The sequence below is a fragment of the Myodes glareolus genome, chromosome 5 (assembly GCF_982192425.1).
Source record: "Myodes glareolus chromosome 5, mMyoGla1.1, whole genome shotgun sequence".
NCBI classification, from domain to species: Eukaryota; Metazoa; Chordata; class Mammalia; order Rodentia; family Cricetidae; genus Myodes; species Myodes glareolus.
In genome coordinates this window covers 83301691-83320568 of record NC_142030.1, presented here as the reverse complement: position 1 = coordinate 83320568, position 18878 = coordinate 83301691, and the positions used below count along the sequence as shown (strand labels likewise).

Genomic DNA, 18878 nt, shown 5'->3' with positions numbered 1-18878 from the left:
CGTCCTGTCTTATGTTATGCTATGAAGTGTGTATATTTTTCACAGATCATATGTTGCAAGTGTTAGTTAAAATCATGGTCCCCTATGCATTTTTAAGATATGAGTCTAAAGCAATTGCATTTGGCCTTTTAACAACTTTATTGCCTTTCTCTCACAGATTACACACATACATTCAAATATTATTTTGAGAAATATTGAGAGGGTTGTTTAAATACACTGTTCTTTTGCAAATATTTCATTACAGACATCAATATTCAAATTGGAGTTAGAGTCTTATCCCCTTTTGCAAAACATTAAATATCATTGCTATATATTTTTAAAGTCCTCCTCAAATTCCATTTACACAGACTAATAATTTGAAAGAGAAAGAGAGGGGCTAATGGAGTGAAAGATGCAGTAGTTATTAGCAGATCCTTCATGTCTATTAGACTAAATCCTGAGGTATAACTAGTGTAATATTTCTCATATAAATTTTAACAAAGAAAAATGAAAGCAACATTTAAACAAAATTAAAACTAAAAAGCATTGAGCTTTTCTTTTATATGCTCAACCACATTAATTAGCAATCATATTGCTATAATTTGTAGCAGAACCATTGCTACCTTGTTTCTGAAGTCACTCACTCTTGATTGCATGGTACTTATGCTTGTTTAATGAACTACTTTAATCGTCATTTCTTTCTGTTAGCTAAAACTTCTATTTCCTGCCAAAGAATGTTTGTATCGCTTTAGAAATTTAGTAGGTTCTCAATTTCTAATACTAATGTTTAAATACTTTGCTTGGAGTTGGCTGCTATTAGATTAACAATAGTTTATTTCCTTTTCTGAAAGTATGCTTTATGTAGAGAATCAAGCAACTGTCATATTAGGGCATCATTCTCATATGGTGACAATATAATTTGAGCTGGGCAGATTTGTCTCCTACAGATGTGGTGGCACTCCTCTCTGTCATCCTTTCTAGCACTCTTTTTCTTTCTTGTCACTGAGTTCTAGGCACCACTTGCTAACTTTCATAACTGGACCCTACCCAGCTTTGAGTTTAGGAATTTATTTTAATTACAGTGCAGTTTTTATTTTAATAATACTTTTAAACATTATTACATTGGCTCTGATAGTATAAAGCATGTAACTTGTGTTTATCAGATAGCCTACCACATATTTTAAAAATTTTGAGGTGTAATGCTGTGTGGTTATGATTTTAGAAAACCAGTATTTTTGGATTTGTGGTACTGAAAGTTGGAAGTTCATAGGATCTTCACCAATCACCTGAAACGTCTTCCAGACTGCTACTCAAACTAGATGTTGCTTTCCTCCTTGCACAAGCAGTTTCACATTTTACCAAGGTTCCCTGTTTTGTCAGGATTAGAACTCTTCTTTCATGGCCCCGAAACACAGTCATGAACTCATTCTCCAGCACTATATCTTACAAAATGTATTTCTGGGGATAGCATTCCACCTGAAAAAACAACCTTAAAATAAGTATGTTTATGTTGAGACTTTTGCAATTTTATTCATTGTCCTATTTTTCATATTTAAACAAAATAGTTTCAAAAGGTAAATTATTCTAATTTACCTATTTTATTTCACACAGATCATGTTGTTTGTGAAGAGGAGTTTAAATACGCCATGTTAGCTTTAAACTGTATATGCCCAGCTACATCTACACTTATTACACTACTGGTTCATACCTCTAGAGGGCAGTAAGTATATTTTTTCTTCAGATAATTTAATTAGTAGTTGTGTGATATAGACCTATAGTAAGCCAAAATATACAAATAGATATTTGTCTATATTTGTTTTTGTTTACATTATCTTCATTTGAAATACATGAATAATTTGAGAGGCCTAACACATGAATAAAGTTGATCTTATTGGTTATTAATCTTATTCACTAATCTTGATATAATTTTTATAAACAACATTCTGAATTTCAACATTGTTTCATGGGTTTATAGTTAGTTTCCATGAATAAAATTTTTATAGTAAATAAAATTTTCCTGAAGAGAATTTATGAGTAATGAGATCTTAAATAAATGTTATGATAAAACTTTTTGTACATAATTGATCTCAAAATTGTGCTTTTCTACTTATTAATAGTTATTAATAAGTATTATTAATATTATTATATTTAATAATATAATAATAAGTAATAAGTAATAGTATTATTATAAGTACTAATATATAATATAGTATACCATATTATGTGCATTTCAGGTAGTTGGGAAACAGCAATAAAACATTTTAGAATTCTTTTATATATTACTATAGCTTCAAATAAACAGAATTTGTTTTTATTTGGATGATAAAAGAAAGTTTGAGGAGTGAATATATTGCTTTAACTTTAGAACACAAATGCTGTACTGAGATGCATTTTGTTTCCTATTACTGACTTGGTGTTGAAGGCAACATGTTGATTATCTAACTATATTCTACTTTGTGCTTTTAGTCCAGGTGGGTTTTGTGTTTGCTTTCTTGCTTCCTTGCTTATTTGTTTCTCCATAACTTAAATGGCTGTTATTTAACTGAACTACTAAAGCAAAGAGATTACAATGAATAATTTCTTTTCTAGAAAGTATGGTAGTTAGAAGGAGTCACTAATAGAAAACCAGTAAATGGTCAGTGGTATTGTAAAATAGACTTCACCATCTTGTCTCTAATTGCATTTCTTTTCTGCTGAGATGAAAAAGATTACCCTAGGAGCAATTTATAAAAATTCTTAATAGAAATATTTTTATTCTGCTTGTTCACAAGGGTTTAATTTCAACAATGAAATTAGGTAGGGAGATTATGGGTGGGGTGGTTTATTTTCAAGAAATACTCAGTCATTTGATCCAGTTTAAGTACAGAAAATAATCAGACATAATTAAACAGAGACATCATCAAGTGTATCAATATTTTTTCATATTAGTTTTGCCATTGAATATTCGAATTATAATGCTGAATGTTTAGTCCAACTCACTGCTGTTCATACAAAGAAAAATTCATTCACATTGTTTTTTTTGTTGTTGTTTTGATTCATTTTATTTTACTTATTTACTTATTTTGAGGCACTGTTCTACCTGGGTAAAAAAATAGGCATAAGTCATTAAATCTATATATTCCATTGAATTTTTCTTTATTAAAAATATAACATTTTTCACAAAATTATTTCAATTTAGTAAGTTGCCCTTTAAAATTAGTCTCCTGAGAAACCGCCACACTGATTTCCACAGTGGCTGTACAAGTTTGCATTCCCACCAACAATGGATGAGAGTTCCCCTCACTCCACATCCTCTCCAGCATAGGCTATCATTGGTGTTTTTGAGTTTAGCTATTCTGACAAGTGTAAGATGGTATCTCAAAGTTGTTTTGATTTGCATTTCCCTGATTGCTAAGGAGGTTGAGCATGACCTTAAGTGTCTTTTGGCCATTCGAAGTTCTTTTGAGAATTCTCTGTTCAGTTCAGTACCCCATTTTTTAATTGGGTTAATTAGAGTTTAGTATCTAGTTTCTTGAGTTCTTTGTATATTTTGGAGATCAGACCTTTGTCTGATGAGGGGTTGGTGAAAATCTTCTCCCAATCAGTAGGTTGCCTTTTGGTCTTAATGACAGTGTCCTTTGTTTTACAGAAGCTTCTCAGTTTCAGGAGGTACCACTTATTCATTGTTGCTCTTATTGTCTGTGCTACTGGGGTTCTACCTAAGAAGTAGTCTTCTGTGCCCATGTCTTGTAGACTACTTCCCACTTTCTCTTCTGTCAGGGTCAATGTGTTCAGATTAATGTTGATGTCCTTAATCCATTTGGACTTGAGTTTTGTGCATGGTGATAGATATGGATCTATTTTCATTCTTCTGCAGATTGTCACTAGCAATTTTTAATTATTAGAATTAAAAATTTAATTAGAATTTCTCTAATTAAATTAGAGAAATTTCACAGAAACCTATCAACAATCTACTTGCTTCTTTTCAGTCTTGGCCAGCCACTCATCTACACCTGTTTCTGTTTTTTGCCAGTTCTAGACCATTCTATGTGCCATGTGTTGCTGACTTGGCTTCCATCAATTAGAGTGACATTTTCAAAGTCCCTCTATACAGACACCCAATAACTTATATTTTAATTTTGATGGTATGTTACTACAGGAGAAACCACATTTCACTTTTCTCTTTAACACATGATCAGTGTGGATTCTTTATAACCCCTGAAAGACACTGGTTTTTCCATTATATATGCTTTCATTTCATCCAGTTTGGGTTTATTAAGGCTGAGTTGAATTTCTAGATCACGTAGCCACTCTGTTAATCATTTGTTCTATGCTGTAAGGTTATTATAAATAGATTACAATATTTTCAGTCTTACTAGCAAAGTACCAGGCTTCCAACTTTATGGCAGTTTCTTCAGTACTTACCATCTTCATTTTGTTCTCAAACTTTCATAGGTGGGTTTGAAGATGCCTCCCTGTGTCTCTCACTTGCATTGACTCAGGTATAATTATATTGAGCATAAGCTTATGTGCTTTTTGGTATGTAAAAAGTACACTTACATATATCCTTGAAAATAGTTCTTTTGCATAATAGACAATAGAAAATTTTTACAGAAGAGAAATATTCACAATATATAAAATATGAAAAAAACCTTAAAATTTATCTACAATCATTTAATACTTTTATTAACTTGTGCGCATGTATGTGTGTATATGTTTGTTTGTGTCCAAGTAGAGAAGTGCACATAATGAAATAAGAGGAAAACTTATTGCAGTCTGTTCTCTCCTCTTCTTGCATCAGGTTGGTTTGGGTACCAAACTCTGGTTGTCACGTTAGGCAGCTATAACCTGTCCCCATTAAGCTCTCTTATTGCCTCAAATGACTTTCATTTTACTGTATATTATTTGTTATTATGTTCAGAAGAAATGTCAGCACTGATATCATAATAGTCCATATTACTCCATTTGCCTTTGTAAGATTATACATTTATTAAATAAATATAAAAGTATGTAAGGACTCAAACTAAAACTACTTCATAAAAGCAAATTCTTTTCCTAGAGAATTAAAATTCACAATCTAGGAAGATTAAGAAATGTTAGATTAAAAGGTTTTTTAATTACTTTTCTTTCCTTTTTATTTGAAGCAGTTTATAGCTTAAATATTTCCACATACTCTTATTAGTACTTTAAGTAATTTTTTTGAGTTTTAGTTCCCTTCTCAGATGAGGTCTTACCATTAGTATAAGTACTATCATTTGGGTTATTTGACCTCTTTGAATTGTTTACTAACATTATTTTTCTGATCTTGCACCCTATCAAAATATCCTGTTATACATCATATATTTATGTCTTTCTTCTTCTCAGCTTCTTCCAATACATGTACATATCTTATGGAGATTGAAGCCAGTATAAGCACATGATTTTTAAGGACAAATAAGAACGATAGATACAGATATATAGATGTGCAGGTCTATAGGTCTGTTAGAATATACCACATAGAATTTTCCATCGTTTCAAGAGAGCATAGAATCAAGGGCATCCTGTGAACAATGATGAAAGCTTGCTTCTTAAACATTGTTCTGATGTAAAAGGAATGGTACATTGTTGGTTAAGGACTAGTGTCAGAAAAACAGAACAGGATCCTAGAAAATCTGATGACAGAGAACAAGGACTTGCATGTTGTGTGGGTCAGGAAAATGAAATTAGGTTCAAACTAAAAAGTTTTCTAGTGGCGCTGCAAAATACATAACAAAATGTGTTTTAATCTGTTAAATAAAACAAAAATCAGGAGTCCACACTGATATATTAAAAACTTTAAAAGGTGAAAGAAAATTATAACTTCCTTTCTAAAGAATTCCAATATTAGTTAAAGAAAAATAAAATATAAATCTAACCTTAGGAAAACATCATGTAAATATTGTCCTTCTATTACTATTTGCTAATGGTACCACACATAGTAGTGGGTGGAATTTCAAGTAGAAGCAGAGCAACTGTGTTCTAAATAACTCTCCTTTTATTTTATTAGCCACCATTTTAAAACTTGCGATTTTACAGGAGGAACCTGAATAACATACAGTGAATAAACAATTACTATAAATATCACCAAGAAAAAGCCCTGAAGCATCTCACAGACTTTCCCAGCATCTACATAAGACCTAGCTTAGTTTCTTTGATTTTTCTGACAACACTTTTCCCTTCTGAGCAGATAACAGGCAAATCTATGTAGAAAACTTACATGCAATCACTGGCTCATAGACTTCAAAATGTCACCGTAGCAAAAGAAGAAAAGGTTGAAGGGATTTTGTATTTTATCATCTTACATAGATTAATCTGGAAAAAGTTTAAATACTTATAATATTATGTTTTGACTGGGAACGTTCACGCAGTGAAAGCTTTCAGAAAATATTTATTTGGAGAAAACAATCACCAAGGCAAAATTGGAAGCAAATGGTGCTTGCTATGCCCTGATGATCAGAGACTGTGTGCTACCCTGAGCAGAGCGTGCAACTCTTCTCTACTAAGTAAGTAGGCCAATGACCTCAAGTGAGATATTAGCCATAAGCCATCCCCTGTGCATTTTACCTAACAACCACACATTCACTATATTTCAACACCCATGAGAAAAAACAGGAAAATCGAGTATTTGCCTTCAGGAAATGGTCCATGGAAAGCCACCAGGGAATGAAGAAAAGAATGAGGGAGATGTAGAAAATGAATGAGAGGCTTTGCCTTTTCCTGAGCTTGCTGCAGAGAGCCCAGGGATTCAGCTGCCATGTGGGTGGAAAAGAAAGTTTCTCAAAAGTAATAGGGATTATAATTATCATCCTTACTGCCAGAAAGGAAAGGAAGGAAAGGGTGGGAGACGGTGCTCAAAAGGACTATCTTTAGCTACATAGAAAGGTTCACACTCAGAACTGTGACAGAAGACTGTATTTTGTAATCTGGAAAATCTAGTTCAGTGTTTAGAATAGAGAACCGGTGACAGTACGGCAATGAGGGATGTTATGACTTAACTTTAAAGTTTCTCTCTCTCTCTCTCTCTCTCTCTCTCTCTCTCTCTCTCTCTGTGTGTGTGTGTGTGTGTGTGTGTGTGTGTGTGTGTGTGTGTGTGTGTGTCCCATGCACATACACACATAAGCACGCACACATATTAGAGTTGAATATGTTTGGTTGTCATGTATCAGCTAAGCTAAATTGGCAAATAAAGGCTAAACATTACTTGCTAGATGTGTTCCTAAGGTCATCAAGTACTTGCTTAGCATGCATGGATTCCTGGGTTCTACCAACAGATTTTTTTTTTTTGGTGCACATGTACAATCCCACCATTTGTATGATAGAAGCAGATGGTCAGAAGTTCAAGGTCATCTTTGATCCTCTTTGGCTACCTAACAACTTTGAAGCTAACCTTGACAACCTTAGACCTTTTCTTGAAGGAAAAAAAAATACAACTTTTAAAATTATTTGATCCTCTAATTCCACCAATACATTTGGTATGATTTTCTCTGGCTTCCATCATATTGAAATTGCTAACAGACTTCAGCCTACCTAAACCACAGCACATCTCATGCCTTTGTTCTACACCCTGCCCAGCAGGCTAAATTTTAGCTTCATCCAGGTGAGGAAATAGCCCTTATCAACTGATCACTATGGGTTGCATAATGGTGCCCTGCTTCATTTTGGTTGCCTGTACAACTCAGGTAGAGTGTGTTTTCCCAGTATTCCACAGTAGCACAATGCCTAACACGTTCTCTTAAGACTCAGTTCTATACTTCCCCACAGAAATAATTAGTAACCTAAATGGGCTTCACCTGTGTATTCTCCTCTGATAGGCTGTTCAGTTAGATGGCCTTAAATGACCTTCTGGCTTTTACACATAAGCTCACTTACACATCAAAGAGAAATATACAGATAATTTTAGTGTTAACCTAATCTCTATATGTGCTGATAATCATTGGCCACTAAAAATAAAAACAAGAAAAAAATAATAAAAGTATTTCAACAGATTGTGGAACTTAAAACAGAGGAAATTCATTTTTTTCAGTTCTTCAAGCCAGAAGGCCCAGATTCATGTTCAGTCTCCTTGATTGCCTTTTGCTAGCTATTCAGATGGTGTCTCCTCAATGAGCCCACACCTCTGCTGTCTTTTGTGTGCCCACGTTTCACATTCTTTTAAGAACACATGTCAAATTGGATCAGGACTCACTCTAACAGTTCCAGTTTAATGAAAACACCTCCCCAGAGGCTTGATCACCCAGTGTAAGCCGTGCCCTGAGCTACTAGGAATTAAACTTAGAGATCTAGGTTGAAAGGAGGGCACAGTTTGGTTTATAGTATGGTCAGAAGGAATGTGTACAGTTGGTTCTGTTGGATTCCAGCCACAAACTGTTCTTTTTCCAATGTGTGTGCAGTTCTGAAAAGTTAAGAAACATGATATTTGCTTTTGGGCTTGATGGTTCTTTATACCTTTCTTTCACAAACATAAAGAAGACAAAAGTATCCGGGTGAGGAGGTCGATGCTTGCGATCCTGATGCTCTGAAAAACTCATAAGCAGGATGCTCAGGAACTCAAAGCAACACTGAGTATTCTTGGCAATGCTCCATGTAACCTGGGCTGCAGAAACCTCTGTTTCAAAACACACACACAAAAACGACAGTCACAAGAGCTTCAAGAGAAAAACTTTGAATGAAGAAGAGGGTAATGATGTGCCATTTAAACATGCTGTAACTTTTCTTTTATATAGACTGCTGTATACTGAAGTATGCACATAATGGCATTTAGTTTGTGAATCAACTAGTTCACATGGATACTTGGAGGTTTTTCTCAGTACAATGATAAAGGGGAAACTGGAGGTCTTCTATGGAATACATTTTGAGAAATCTGTACAAAGGTTTGGTCTTGCCGTCCTCTGCTTGGGGGGCCTCTAATAGCTTAGCATTCATCATTAAATGAGATTGAAACATTTCCATTTTAAGTCTTTAAGGCTTTCCATGCATGAATCCTGGTTTATTTTTACCTCCTAATCTCCCATGGTTCTCTTGTGTATAGCACTTTCTCCAAATAACATATCCTAAATATACTTTATAGTTTCCGCCTTCTGTATCCTTTTCAAATGTGGTTCCCTCTGCCTTAAATTCACTGCTTCTGGCTTCCTGGAAAATTTTGTTATATCAAAGGTTCTTTCTTCTTATGAATATTTTTAAACTTTCCAATTTAATGTGGTTTATCCATTTTTAAATTTGCAATGAATTTTGGCATATATGAACAATATATATTTATTGTGTCCTTAGTGCACAGGTATATGTTCTTGCCTTCTTGCTTATGAAATAATTCAACAGAGAGGTTATACCTTTTACATTTATATTTCTAGAAAAAAGTTTTAAAACAAGATTCTCAGTGAACATTAACTGAATAAATGAACTAAAGTATTGATTAACATGACTATTCAAAATACCTGATATGAAGCATTTTGTGAACCTTATGCATATAATTTTTCTCCTCCATGAGATTTTGTTGAAAATGACAAAGAAATGATTAATCACAGGTTTTCATGAAGAAAGTAGTAAAGGGGTGAGAGGTTTCCTTGTGTTTCTGAACGGTTAGACATAAGCAACATCAAGACTTTGAGGAAAGCACCAATGAGAATATTTTCTTTAGAATTTACTACAATAGGATAAACATGTTCCCATGAGGCTCTGGTATTGAAGATTCCTAGAGAGGGAAAGCAATAAAAGGATCTTCCAAGAAGAATAAAGTGTCAGTCCTCGTTTTCACCACATCCTCCTTCCAGCCTTGACTTTGCAGTTACTTTAGTTAGAAATGTATCATGGAAAAGTATAAGATGGTGAGATTTCTATTAATGGAGCTTTGTTTTTCTGTGTGCAAATTTGTGTAGCCTGTTTATCTATTTATTGATATTATCCGTCATCTGTCTATAGATGTATCTTTGTATCATCTATTTATCTATCTATCTATCTATCTATCCATCTATCTATCATTTATGGATTTATCTTTCTATCATCTATTTTTCCCTCTCTGTATGGGAAAGGCAGCCATTAATGTCAGATATCTTCTTCTAGTCCTCCATATCAGTTTATTTTGTACTTTGTATCATTTTATTCAAACTCTGTTTCACATGGAAAATTTAATAAATTTTTATTTACTAATTAAAGCATATTCATCTATAATATAGTTTAAATGCATTCATCTTAAATAGCAAATATTAAAACATTTATGACAAATTTAATTAATTACATAAAATATTTTTGTATTAATTTATTTTTACAGTGACCCAAATGTGCATGGCAATGGTTAATATATATCAGATACTCTGAACTTGTATCAGATTTGTACCATATAGGGAAGTTCCATAAATATGAACCTACAAGGAGAGACTAAAAGAAAAGCATTATAATTACTTAACTATATATAACAAGAAACAAGTTATAGACCAGAAAACAAGAAAATGTTTTGCAAATATTCACTATGCATTAGAGAAAGAATGTTCAGGTTCCCATGCACAGGGTGGAAAGTGGTTCTCAACAAAGATTCTGAACTCTCCCATATTTTCTTGGGTTTCTATTTTTGTGTTATGTACATTAATACATGTTTTGCTTCATTTTAGTGTGTGGTCTTTCAATTATTCTGAGTTCCCCTAGCCTAAACTAGCAGGCCAGTTAACCCCTGGAATGTACTTGTCTCCTGTATCATTGGGTCCATTTGTTGTGAGAACCCACTAGTTTGTTTTCTGGCCAACCAGCAGCTCAGACCCAAAATAACCACACAGAAACCATATTAATTAAATCACAGCTTGGCCCATTAGCTCTAGCTTTTTATTGGCTAACTTTTACATCGTAATTTGACCCATCTCCAGTAATCTATGCATCACCATGAGGTCGTGGCCTACCAGCAAAGTTAAAGTGCATCTGTCTCTGGCAGTGGCTGCATGCTTCTCCTGACTCTGCCTCCTTTCTCCCAACATTAAGTTTAGTTTTCCCCACCTAGTTCTATTATTTTTCACTATCACAGTACCAAAACAGCTTCTTTATTAATCAATGATATTCACAGCATACAGAGAGGAATCCTACATCACCTCCCATTTTCTATTCAAATAAAAAGGAAGGTTTTATTATTGACTTAGTAAAATTACATACAATAAAACAGGTATCAAGAAAGAATTATAGTGGCAACATTTATATCTACTTTATCTTTTATCATAACTAGGGAAAACTGTAACTATCATTCTTCAGCTCCATCAAAGACACCAGAAGGATATGATATTACCTACGTAAACAGAAAGTACATTGTAAGCAACTTCCAAAACCCTAGAATTGACAGAGGCATCTCATTGCCTGGAAAATCATCCAAAGTTCCTTTGTATCATTGGGGCATCCATCTTCATCCTACAGGCCTATAGTATCGAGCAGACTTTTCCACAAAGCAGAAAATTTTCAAAGATAGTTTTGTCTATATTGGCGCTTGACAGTGTCACTTTCTTCAGTGTCCTACAGAATGTCTGGGAGCTCTTTGATGAAGCAGGGTCCTCGCAGGATGGTCTCACCATCTTTAGGCAACTTCAGCACTTGCTTTTTTCTGTGAGTCCTGCATATCCAGTCAAGCAGTCCAGGCAATAGCAGTTTCTTGCCCAAATGGCTAGCAAACACCATAAGGAGCCTCTTCAATGCCCATCATCCTCTTGAAGTAGATTAGTGCTGCCAGGAGCAGACATGTCTCATTGTCATAAAAAGTCTTAAATTTTAAAACATTTTAAATGCCATATTCTGAAGGTCTCTGAAAGATCTGAAGAATACCTTTCTAACTAAAATATATCTCTGCATATCTAGAAAACCTAACTACCATAACTACGAGCTTGACTATTACAGGTGATTATCTATTAACATATATTTCTTAATTATACATTACATTTTTAAGTGAGCTGCACAAACACAACACCTTAATCAAGAGCAGAAATATATGTATGTGTGTATATATATTGATCTTAAATTTGCATCAATAGACCAAAATCTATACCAATGCAAATCTCTACAGCATATCCCCCTTTAAATGTAAACAAACATTTATACTCTATATTTTTAAATATGGGTGTAGTTCTCTCCAAACTGCTTACTGTTATTTATTGAGTAAAATATTTTGGGGGTTGTTTACAGAGACCTTTCAGGGGATCGTGGGCCATCAAATCACATTAGTCCAGAAGAAATCCACAGTTACTAATCTTCTATGGAATCAAAAGCAGAACCTCTTTTCCAAAACAACAAGTTCTTAGACAAAATTTTGGAAGACATGATACCTTTAGAACATACAGTCTGGTTTAGCTTATCAGTCTACACAATGAAATGTCTCTCTATTTTTATTTTCTATTATGTCTATTTTCATAGACAAAAATTCAAAGAAAATGCCTGAAATACATAACTCAGACTCTCTATATATTATATCTTTATGTGGCTTATTTTTTTACCCCATTACTTTATTTTATTATCTTTAATCCTTTAATCTATGACTGTTTGTACTCTGTTTCTTTAAAGACTTTGTTTTATTTTATAAAGCCATTTGCATCCTTTTATAACTGTCTAGACTTTATTTTTTCTTCTCTCTCCAAAGCCTATATATATTTATCCAACACTGTGCCCCATTTAGAGGTCTTTTATGTCAGAATCTGTCTTATTGTGTATCTGTAATTCTTTACTGTCCAGGAGTGCTTCTTAAAACGCTAAATGTTTCTTAAGAATTTAAAATGCGGCATTGCTAGAACAAATATGGCTTTGCCTTCTTGCTCTGCCCACTCCAACATGGTGGAAGTTTGTTCCCTGCCTCTCAAGCTATGCATACTGCCCCAATTCAAAGTATACAATGTGTCTATGTCACACCATTAAGCATGTTGTAGTACTCTCACAAAACCCATTTAAATGCTCCATAGCTGGACCACATCATATTTCACACTAGAAGTAAGTCCCAGAAAGTTGCCATTTCAAAAAGGTGTTGCTTTTTTTCTGCTACCACTGAATCAGGAAAACCTCTCTTAAGGAGCCATGCCTCTGCTTGCTTCTAGCAAACAAAGCCCACCAAAGAAAATGCTGCTAGCAAACCGTGCTTAACTCTGGTGTGTGTGTGTGTGTGTGTGTGAGTGTGTGTGTGTGTGTGTGTGTGTGTGTGTGTGTGTGTGTGTGTCTAGAATCCATTTTTAAGCTCTCTCAGGTTTTAAGTGGATTTTAGTTGGTCATGTTGGCATGCCAATTTGTTGTAAGAAAGACTGCTTGTTAGTTTTCAGCTGTTCAGCCCATATATAATCACTCAGAACCATTTTTTTTTACAACACTGTTTGGCCAATAGCTTAAGCATATTTCTGGGTAACTCTTATTTCCTAAACAAGCCCATATCCATTAATATGTGTATTGCAACGTGGCTGTGACCTACCCAGTAAAGTTCTGGCCATCAGTGGAGCCACATGGCTTTTCTTTCACTCCGCCTCCTTTCAGCATTCAGTTTTGTTTTCCCTGCCTAGCTCTACTCTACCCTATCACAGGCCCAAAACACCTTCTTTTAACCAATGGTGTTGACAGCATACAGAGGAGAATCCCACATTATACCTGTATGATATGGGTCCTGGCATTCCATCGAAGTTCTCAAGCTCTTTCATAAAGCACTTTACTCATTGAGAAATCTCTTTACCCCTAACATACTTTTAAAAATCTCTCTGAAGAATGGTTTCAGTCAGGTAATTGGGATCAGGTCTCAGCCCTTAATAGTAAGACACTTGGGAATCTTCGGGCTAAGCAAAATTCTCCCTTTTGATTCAGTATGATCTAAGACATGCCATTGTAAAAATGATCTCCACAGGGAAATAGATCTCTTTATTATCACAATTTTCAGTGCTCAGAGTTTTAAAATATAACTTTTTTTTCTGAATGTCAGTATATTCGTGGTGATATTGTTAGGACATCCATTTAGATCAGCGACCTCTATTTCAATTGGGTGGTGCACGTAAATAGGCTTGTCTTGGTGCTTTTATATTCACTGTTAAATTTTAAAAATGAAGACTAAAGACAATTAAAAGGAATGTTATATATGACATATAATTCATTATGTATTAAAAATAGTATTTGCATAATTTGAAATAGTTACATTAATTTTTGGGGGGAGTATTTTGAGACAGGGTTTCTCTATTGTTTTGGAGCCTGTCCTGGAATTAGCTCTTGTAGACCAGGATGGTCTCGAGCTCACAGAGATACGCCTGCATCTGTCTGCCAGGTACTGGGATTAAGAGCATGTGCCACTGCCACCCAGCTACATTAAATATTTTAATGTTACAAAAAGGGACATTTAAATAATAGAATAGTAAAATACTAAGGAATTATATAGCCATGTGAATGGTTGTTCAAATATATAAAATGTTATATGAATTTATTGTTATTATTTATTAATTTGTACAATATTAAGCAAAAATACCTGCTGTTATGATCTATAGAAGTTGAATTTTATTTTAATTTTAGACAGAATGGGATCATAACAAATAAATCTTGAAATTCAAAACAGCTTGAAATGAATATAATTATTATTATCAGGAAGATTAAAAGGAAAAAATATATAGAAAGGCAATTAAAAGTAAAGAAGACTTATTAAAATTAGAGGTGATTTGCTAATCTTTTTGAAATATTTATTATTGTAAACACTAATATCTTAGCTGAGAATTTCAAATAAAAGTGCAGAGACACAGTGCATTACCAGCACAGATCAACCCAAAGAAAGAATATCTTTTATTACAACTTATCCACAAAGATAAGATAAAAAATAAAGGTAGGAAATTTCAAGACAAAAAGAAAAAGTAAAATTATTTAAATCGGCAAGATCTTGTTAAATGCAAATTTTTAAGTAGTAGAAAATCCTCCCTTACTCGACAAAGAGCACTGCCAAGTTTAAGATCATTCTTGATGAAAAAATTTTAAATATCATATAATATTTCTCCTATAGCAACCTGTACTTAAACATTGATTGGGGTTCAATAGTGTAGAGTTAGTTGGAAAAAAATGCAAGCTGGATGATTGGGAATGAAAGAAAGTTTAAAAAATTGCTAAATCAATTGACATTGAAATAACCTAATTGCCAGTTGGAGAAATCAGCTATTATATTTTTATTTTACCCAGTAATTAACAGGGTAAAAACACAAAATTGAAATAGTGTAGGAAAAAATCAACTTTAATTGCAGTGAATTTTGGTCAACTTGTCAACTGTTCATGTTTAACTTTAGATCACTTTAATTACTTATTGAATTTATTCCATCCAATTAATAATGACTTTTGTTAAGTTTACTATTAGCAATGTGTCAGAATTACATTGCATAGCCTTTTTCTATTCCCTCAAATTTAAGCAGTTGTATCTCTTATGTAGTGAATACCACATACCAACCAGCTTTCCAATCCTATCAAGTGGTAGAAAAATCAAGAACCATTTTCTAGATTTTTTTGCTACTTTTTCAGTCTTAGAAGTCAGAATTCTGTTTTGATATCCAATAATATAAAGAGCTAAAGTCCTGATTTGAAACAGAAGTATGAAGTCACATCCTAGTGTAATGAGCTATGTGATCTTCTGTTACTTCCTTCATGTAGATTTCTTCCCTGACCCCATTATAGACAGAATAACACTCTACACGTAGTCTAGTTGTCTGCAAATTAGTGTAATGTAATACTATTCTTATTCGCAATTCACCTCAGATAGGAAACTGTCCATAGATCAAAGTTAGAATGTCACCAAAGTGCTTAATCTGCTTAAAAATAAACTTTTATTGGAGTTACTTTTAGGGATGTGGATGAGAGGCTACTTATACAAGCAGAAATGACTCAAAGACAGCTGCATCCCCAAGAGTTCTGAAGCAGAGGTGACAGCTCACAAAAGCTGGCAACTTAGAATGCACAGCACAGATTTCGAAAAGCTCAACACGCTAGAGTGTGTCATTTCTAGGTACTATATTTGGCTCAAGTTTCTTTCAGGCATCTGTGCTGGTCTCTGTCCTCTTTGGCATGGATTGGCTGATTTGTGAGTCTCTGAACGACTCTTACTAATTGACATATACGTGGAGTGATTGAGAGACACTAGTGATTCTTGTCAGTTTTCAGTGACTTCTAGAAACTTTTGAGTTTTTTACTTCTTGTTAGCAATGAAATTTCTGCAGGACAAAATGTTTCATTCCCCCATAAAACTCCTTGTGTCTTAATAAGGTTCACTCTAAAATAAAGGTTTATCTCGAAGGAACTTGCCAGAAAACACCTAGCAAGAGTGAATTGTACCCAAAGATTCAATGATGGTTAGTGTTGTGATCATAAATGTTTAAGAACCTCATGTTATTCCTTCAGTTCACAAATTTAGTGAATATAATAACATACACCACTGTGCATCATAATTATTTCTTTTGGCCAACAAAGATTAAACGTAGATATCTACTGAATAGTGGTAGTACAGCCAAGGTTGGAATATCATTTACAAATTTTAACTTTTAAATAAAGTAAAAGTTTCATATGATTGCAAATGAATATCTTTCATGTATGTTTGAAGAAAATATCCTGTAAATTCTTTAAATAAGAAACTACAACTGAGATGAAATTAAATCTAGAGAAAATTACATAATTAGCGAAGATTAATTGATTTGAACTACATTTAAATATTACTTGTGTAAGACTTTTAAACATCTACCTTTTATCAATAAAATTTTAGTAAATACATTTATCTTTTTCATAATAGAGTAATAATAAATCTAGGATTGTGATTTGTGGGCTATTTTTCCTTGCTTAATGTTTAAAAGTCACTTATAAGTGAGTATATGTGATAATTGCCTTTCTGGGTCTGGGGTACCTCACTTAAAATGATGTTAAGTTTTTAACATCATTTAAATGTTTTCTAACTCTATCCATTTGCCTGCAAAATTCAAGATTTTTTTTTCTGCTGTGTAATACTCTATTGTATAAATGTACCACATTTTCCTTATCCATTCTTCAGTCAAGGAGCATTTAGATGTTTCCAGGTTCTGCCTATGATTAACGATGCTGCTATGAGCATAGTTGAGCACATGTCCTTGTGGCACAATTGATCATCCTTTGGATGTATACCCAAAAGTGGTTTTACTGGGTCCTGAGGAAGGCCATTTCCTAATTTTCAGAGAAATCGCCACACTGACATCCTAAAGGGGCTGTACCAGCTTGCAGTCCCACCAGCAATACAAGAGTGTTACCTTTACCCCACAACCTTTCCAGCATAAGTTGTCATCAGTGTTTTTGGTATTGGCCTTTCTTACAGGTATAAAATGGAATCTCAGAGTTGTTTTGATTTGCATTTCTCTGATGACTTAGTATGTTGAGCATTTCCTTAAGTGTCTTTCAATCACTTTAGATTCCTCTGTTGAGAGTTCTTTATTTACATCTGTACTCCTTTTTTTATTGGATTATTGATGTAAATATAATTTGGTTTCATAATATCAAGAATTGGACAACAGCAAGTCATGTGATGATCTGTGTGAAGCTTGATGAACCTGTTATTGTGTTTAATTGTTCAACTTAGGATTAGACAAAGCAGAATATGCTGGAAAATTAGATATTATTAACAAGTTTATTTAAAACAATAAATGTAATAAAAGAGGCAGATTTCCATTAATGACTACATTTCCAAAATTTAAAAGTAATGCTCCATACACAAAGGTTAAAAAAAAACTGTTACTTTTTTTTCAGTGTCACTGCAATTTCCATATATATAAAGAAAATGCATATGTTAAAAGTCAAATTTGAGTTTCCACCATTTTTTTAATATTCACTAATCAATAAGAAGTTGTCAAATGAATGCTGTTTTAGTTTTTTTTGAAAAGATGTGAATGCATTGAATAATTTATTGCAGTTTTGACATAGGGATTGCAGTTGCTGTATAATAAGGTTTCAAGAATTTCTTATTTGGAGCACAAAATTCCACTTAACACACTTGTGTAGCCACTTTGGAAATCAGTGTGGCAGTTTCTCAGGAAACTGGGAGTCAACCTACCTCAGGACCCAGCAATTCCACTCTTGGGAATATACCCAAGAGATGCCCTATCATACTACAAAAGCATTTGTTCAACTATATTCATAGCAGCACTATTTGTAATAGCCAGAACATGGAAACAACCTAGGTGCCCGTCAATAGAAGAATGGTTTAAAAAGGTGTGAAACATATACACATTGGTGTTTTACTCAGTGGTAAAAAACAATGACATCTTGAATTTTGCATGCAAAAGGATGGAAATAGAAAATGCTTTACTGAGTAGGTAACCCAGACCTAAAAAGAGGAATTGGTATGTACTCACTCATAAGTGGATTCTAGCCATAATTAAAGAACATTGAGCCTATAATTTGTGATCCTAGAGAAGCTAAATAAGAAAGTGAACCCAAGAAAATCATATATTTATCCTCCTGGAGATTAGAAGTAGACAAGATTGCCAGGCAAAACTTGGGTGCATGGGGGTGTGGGAGGATGGATGTAAGGGGAGATGTCTAGAGAGAAGGGAGAAGGGGAGGATTCGGGAGAGCTTGGGGAAATGGGATGGGTGGGATGGAGGAAGGGTAAATATGGGAATAGGGAAGCAAATAACTTAATTAAGAGAGCCATTTTAGGGTTTGCAAGAGACTTGCCTCTAGTGGGGTTCCCAGGTCTAAGGAGAGGTCCCCAGATTGTTTCTTGGGCAGCAGAGGAGAGGGTGCCTGAACTGGCCTTGTCCCATAGCCACACTGATGAATATTTTGCATATCACCACAGAACCTTTATCTGGCCATGGATGGAGATAGAGACGGAGAGCTACACTGGAGCACTGGACTGAGCTCCCAAGGTCCAAATGAGGAGCAGAAGGAGGGAGAATATGAACAAGGAAGTCAGGACCGTGATGGGTGCATCCACT

General features: G+C 34.1%; 1 protein-coding gene across 1 annotated transcript in view; it reads left to right on the top strand.

Annotated features, from left to right (window-relative positions):
* Kcnt2 (potassium sodium-activated channel subfamily T member 2) overlaps positions 1-18878 on the top strand; it is a 411713-nt gene that overhangs the window by 290160 nt on the left and 102675 nt on the right. Inside the window, exon 14 of the mRNA XM_048430982.3 lies at positions 1591-1699. Coding sequence (XP_048286939.1) covers positions 1591-1699 — 109 coding nt within the window. The remainder of the gene's footprint in view (positions 1-1590; positions 1700-18878) is intronic.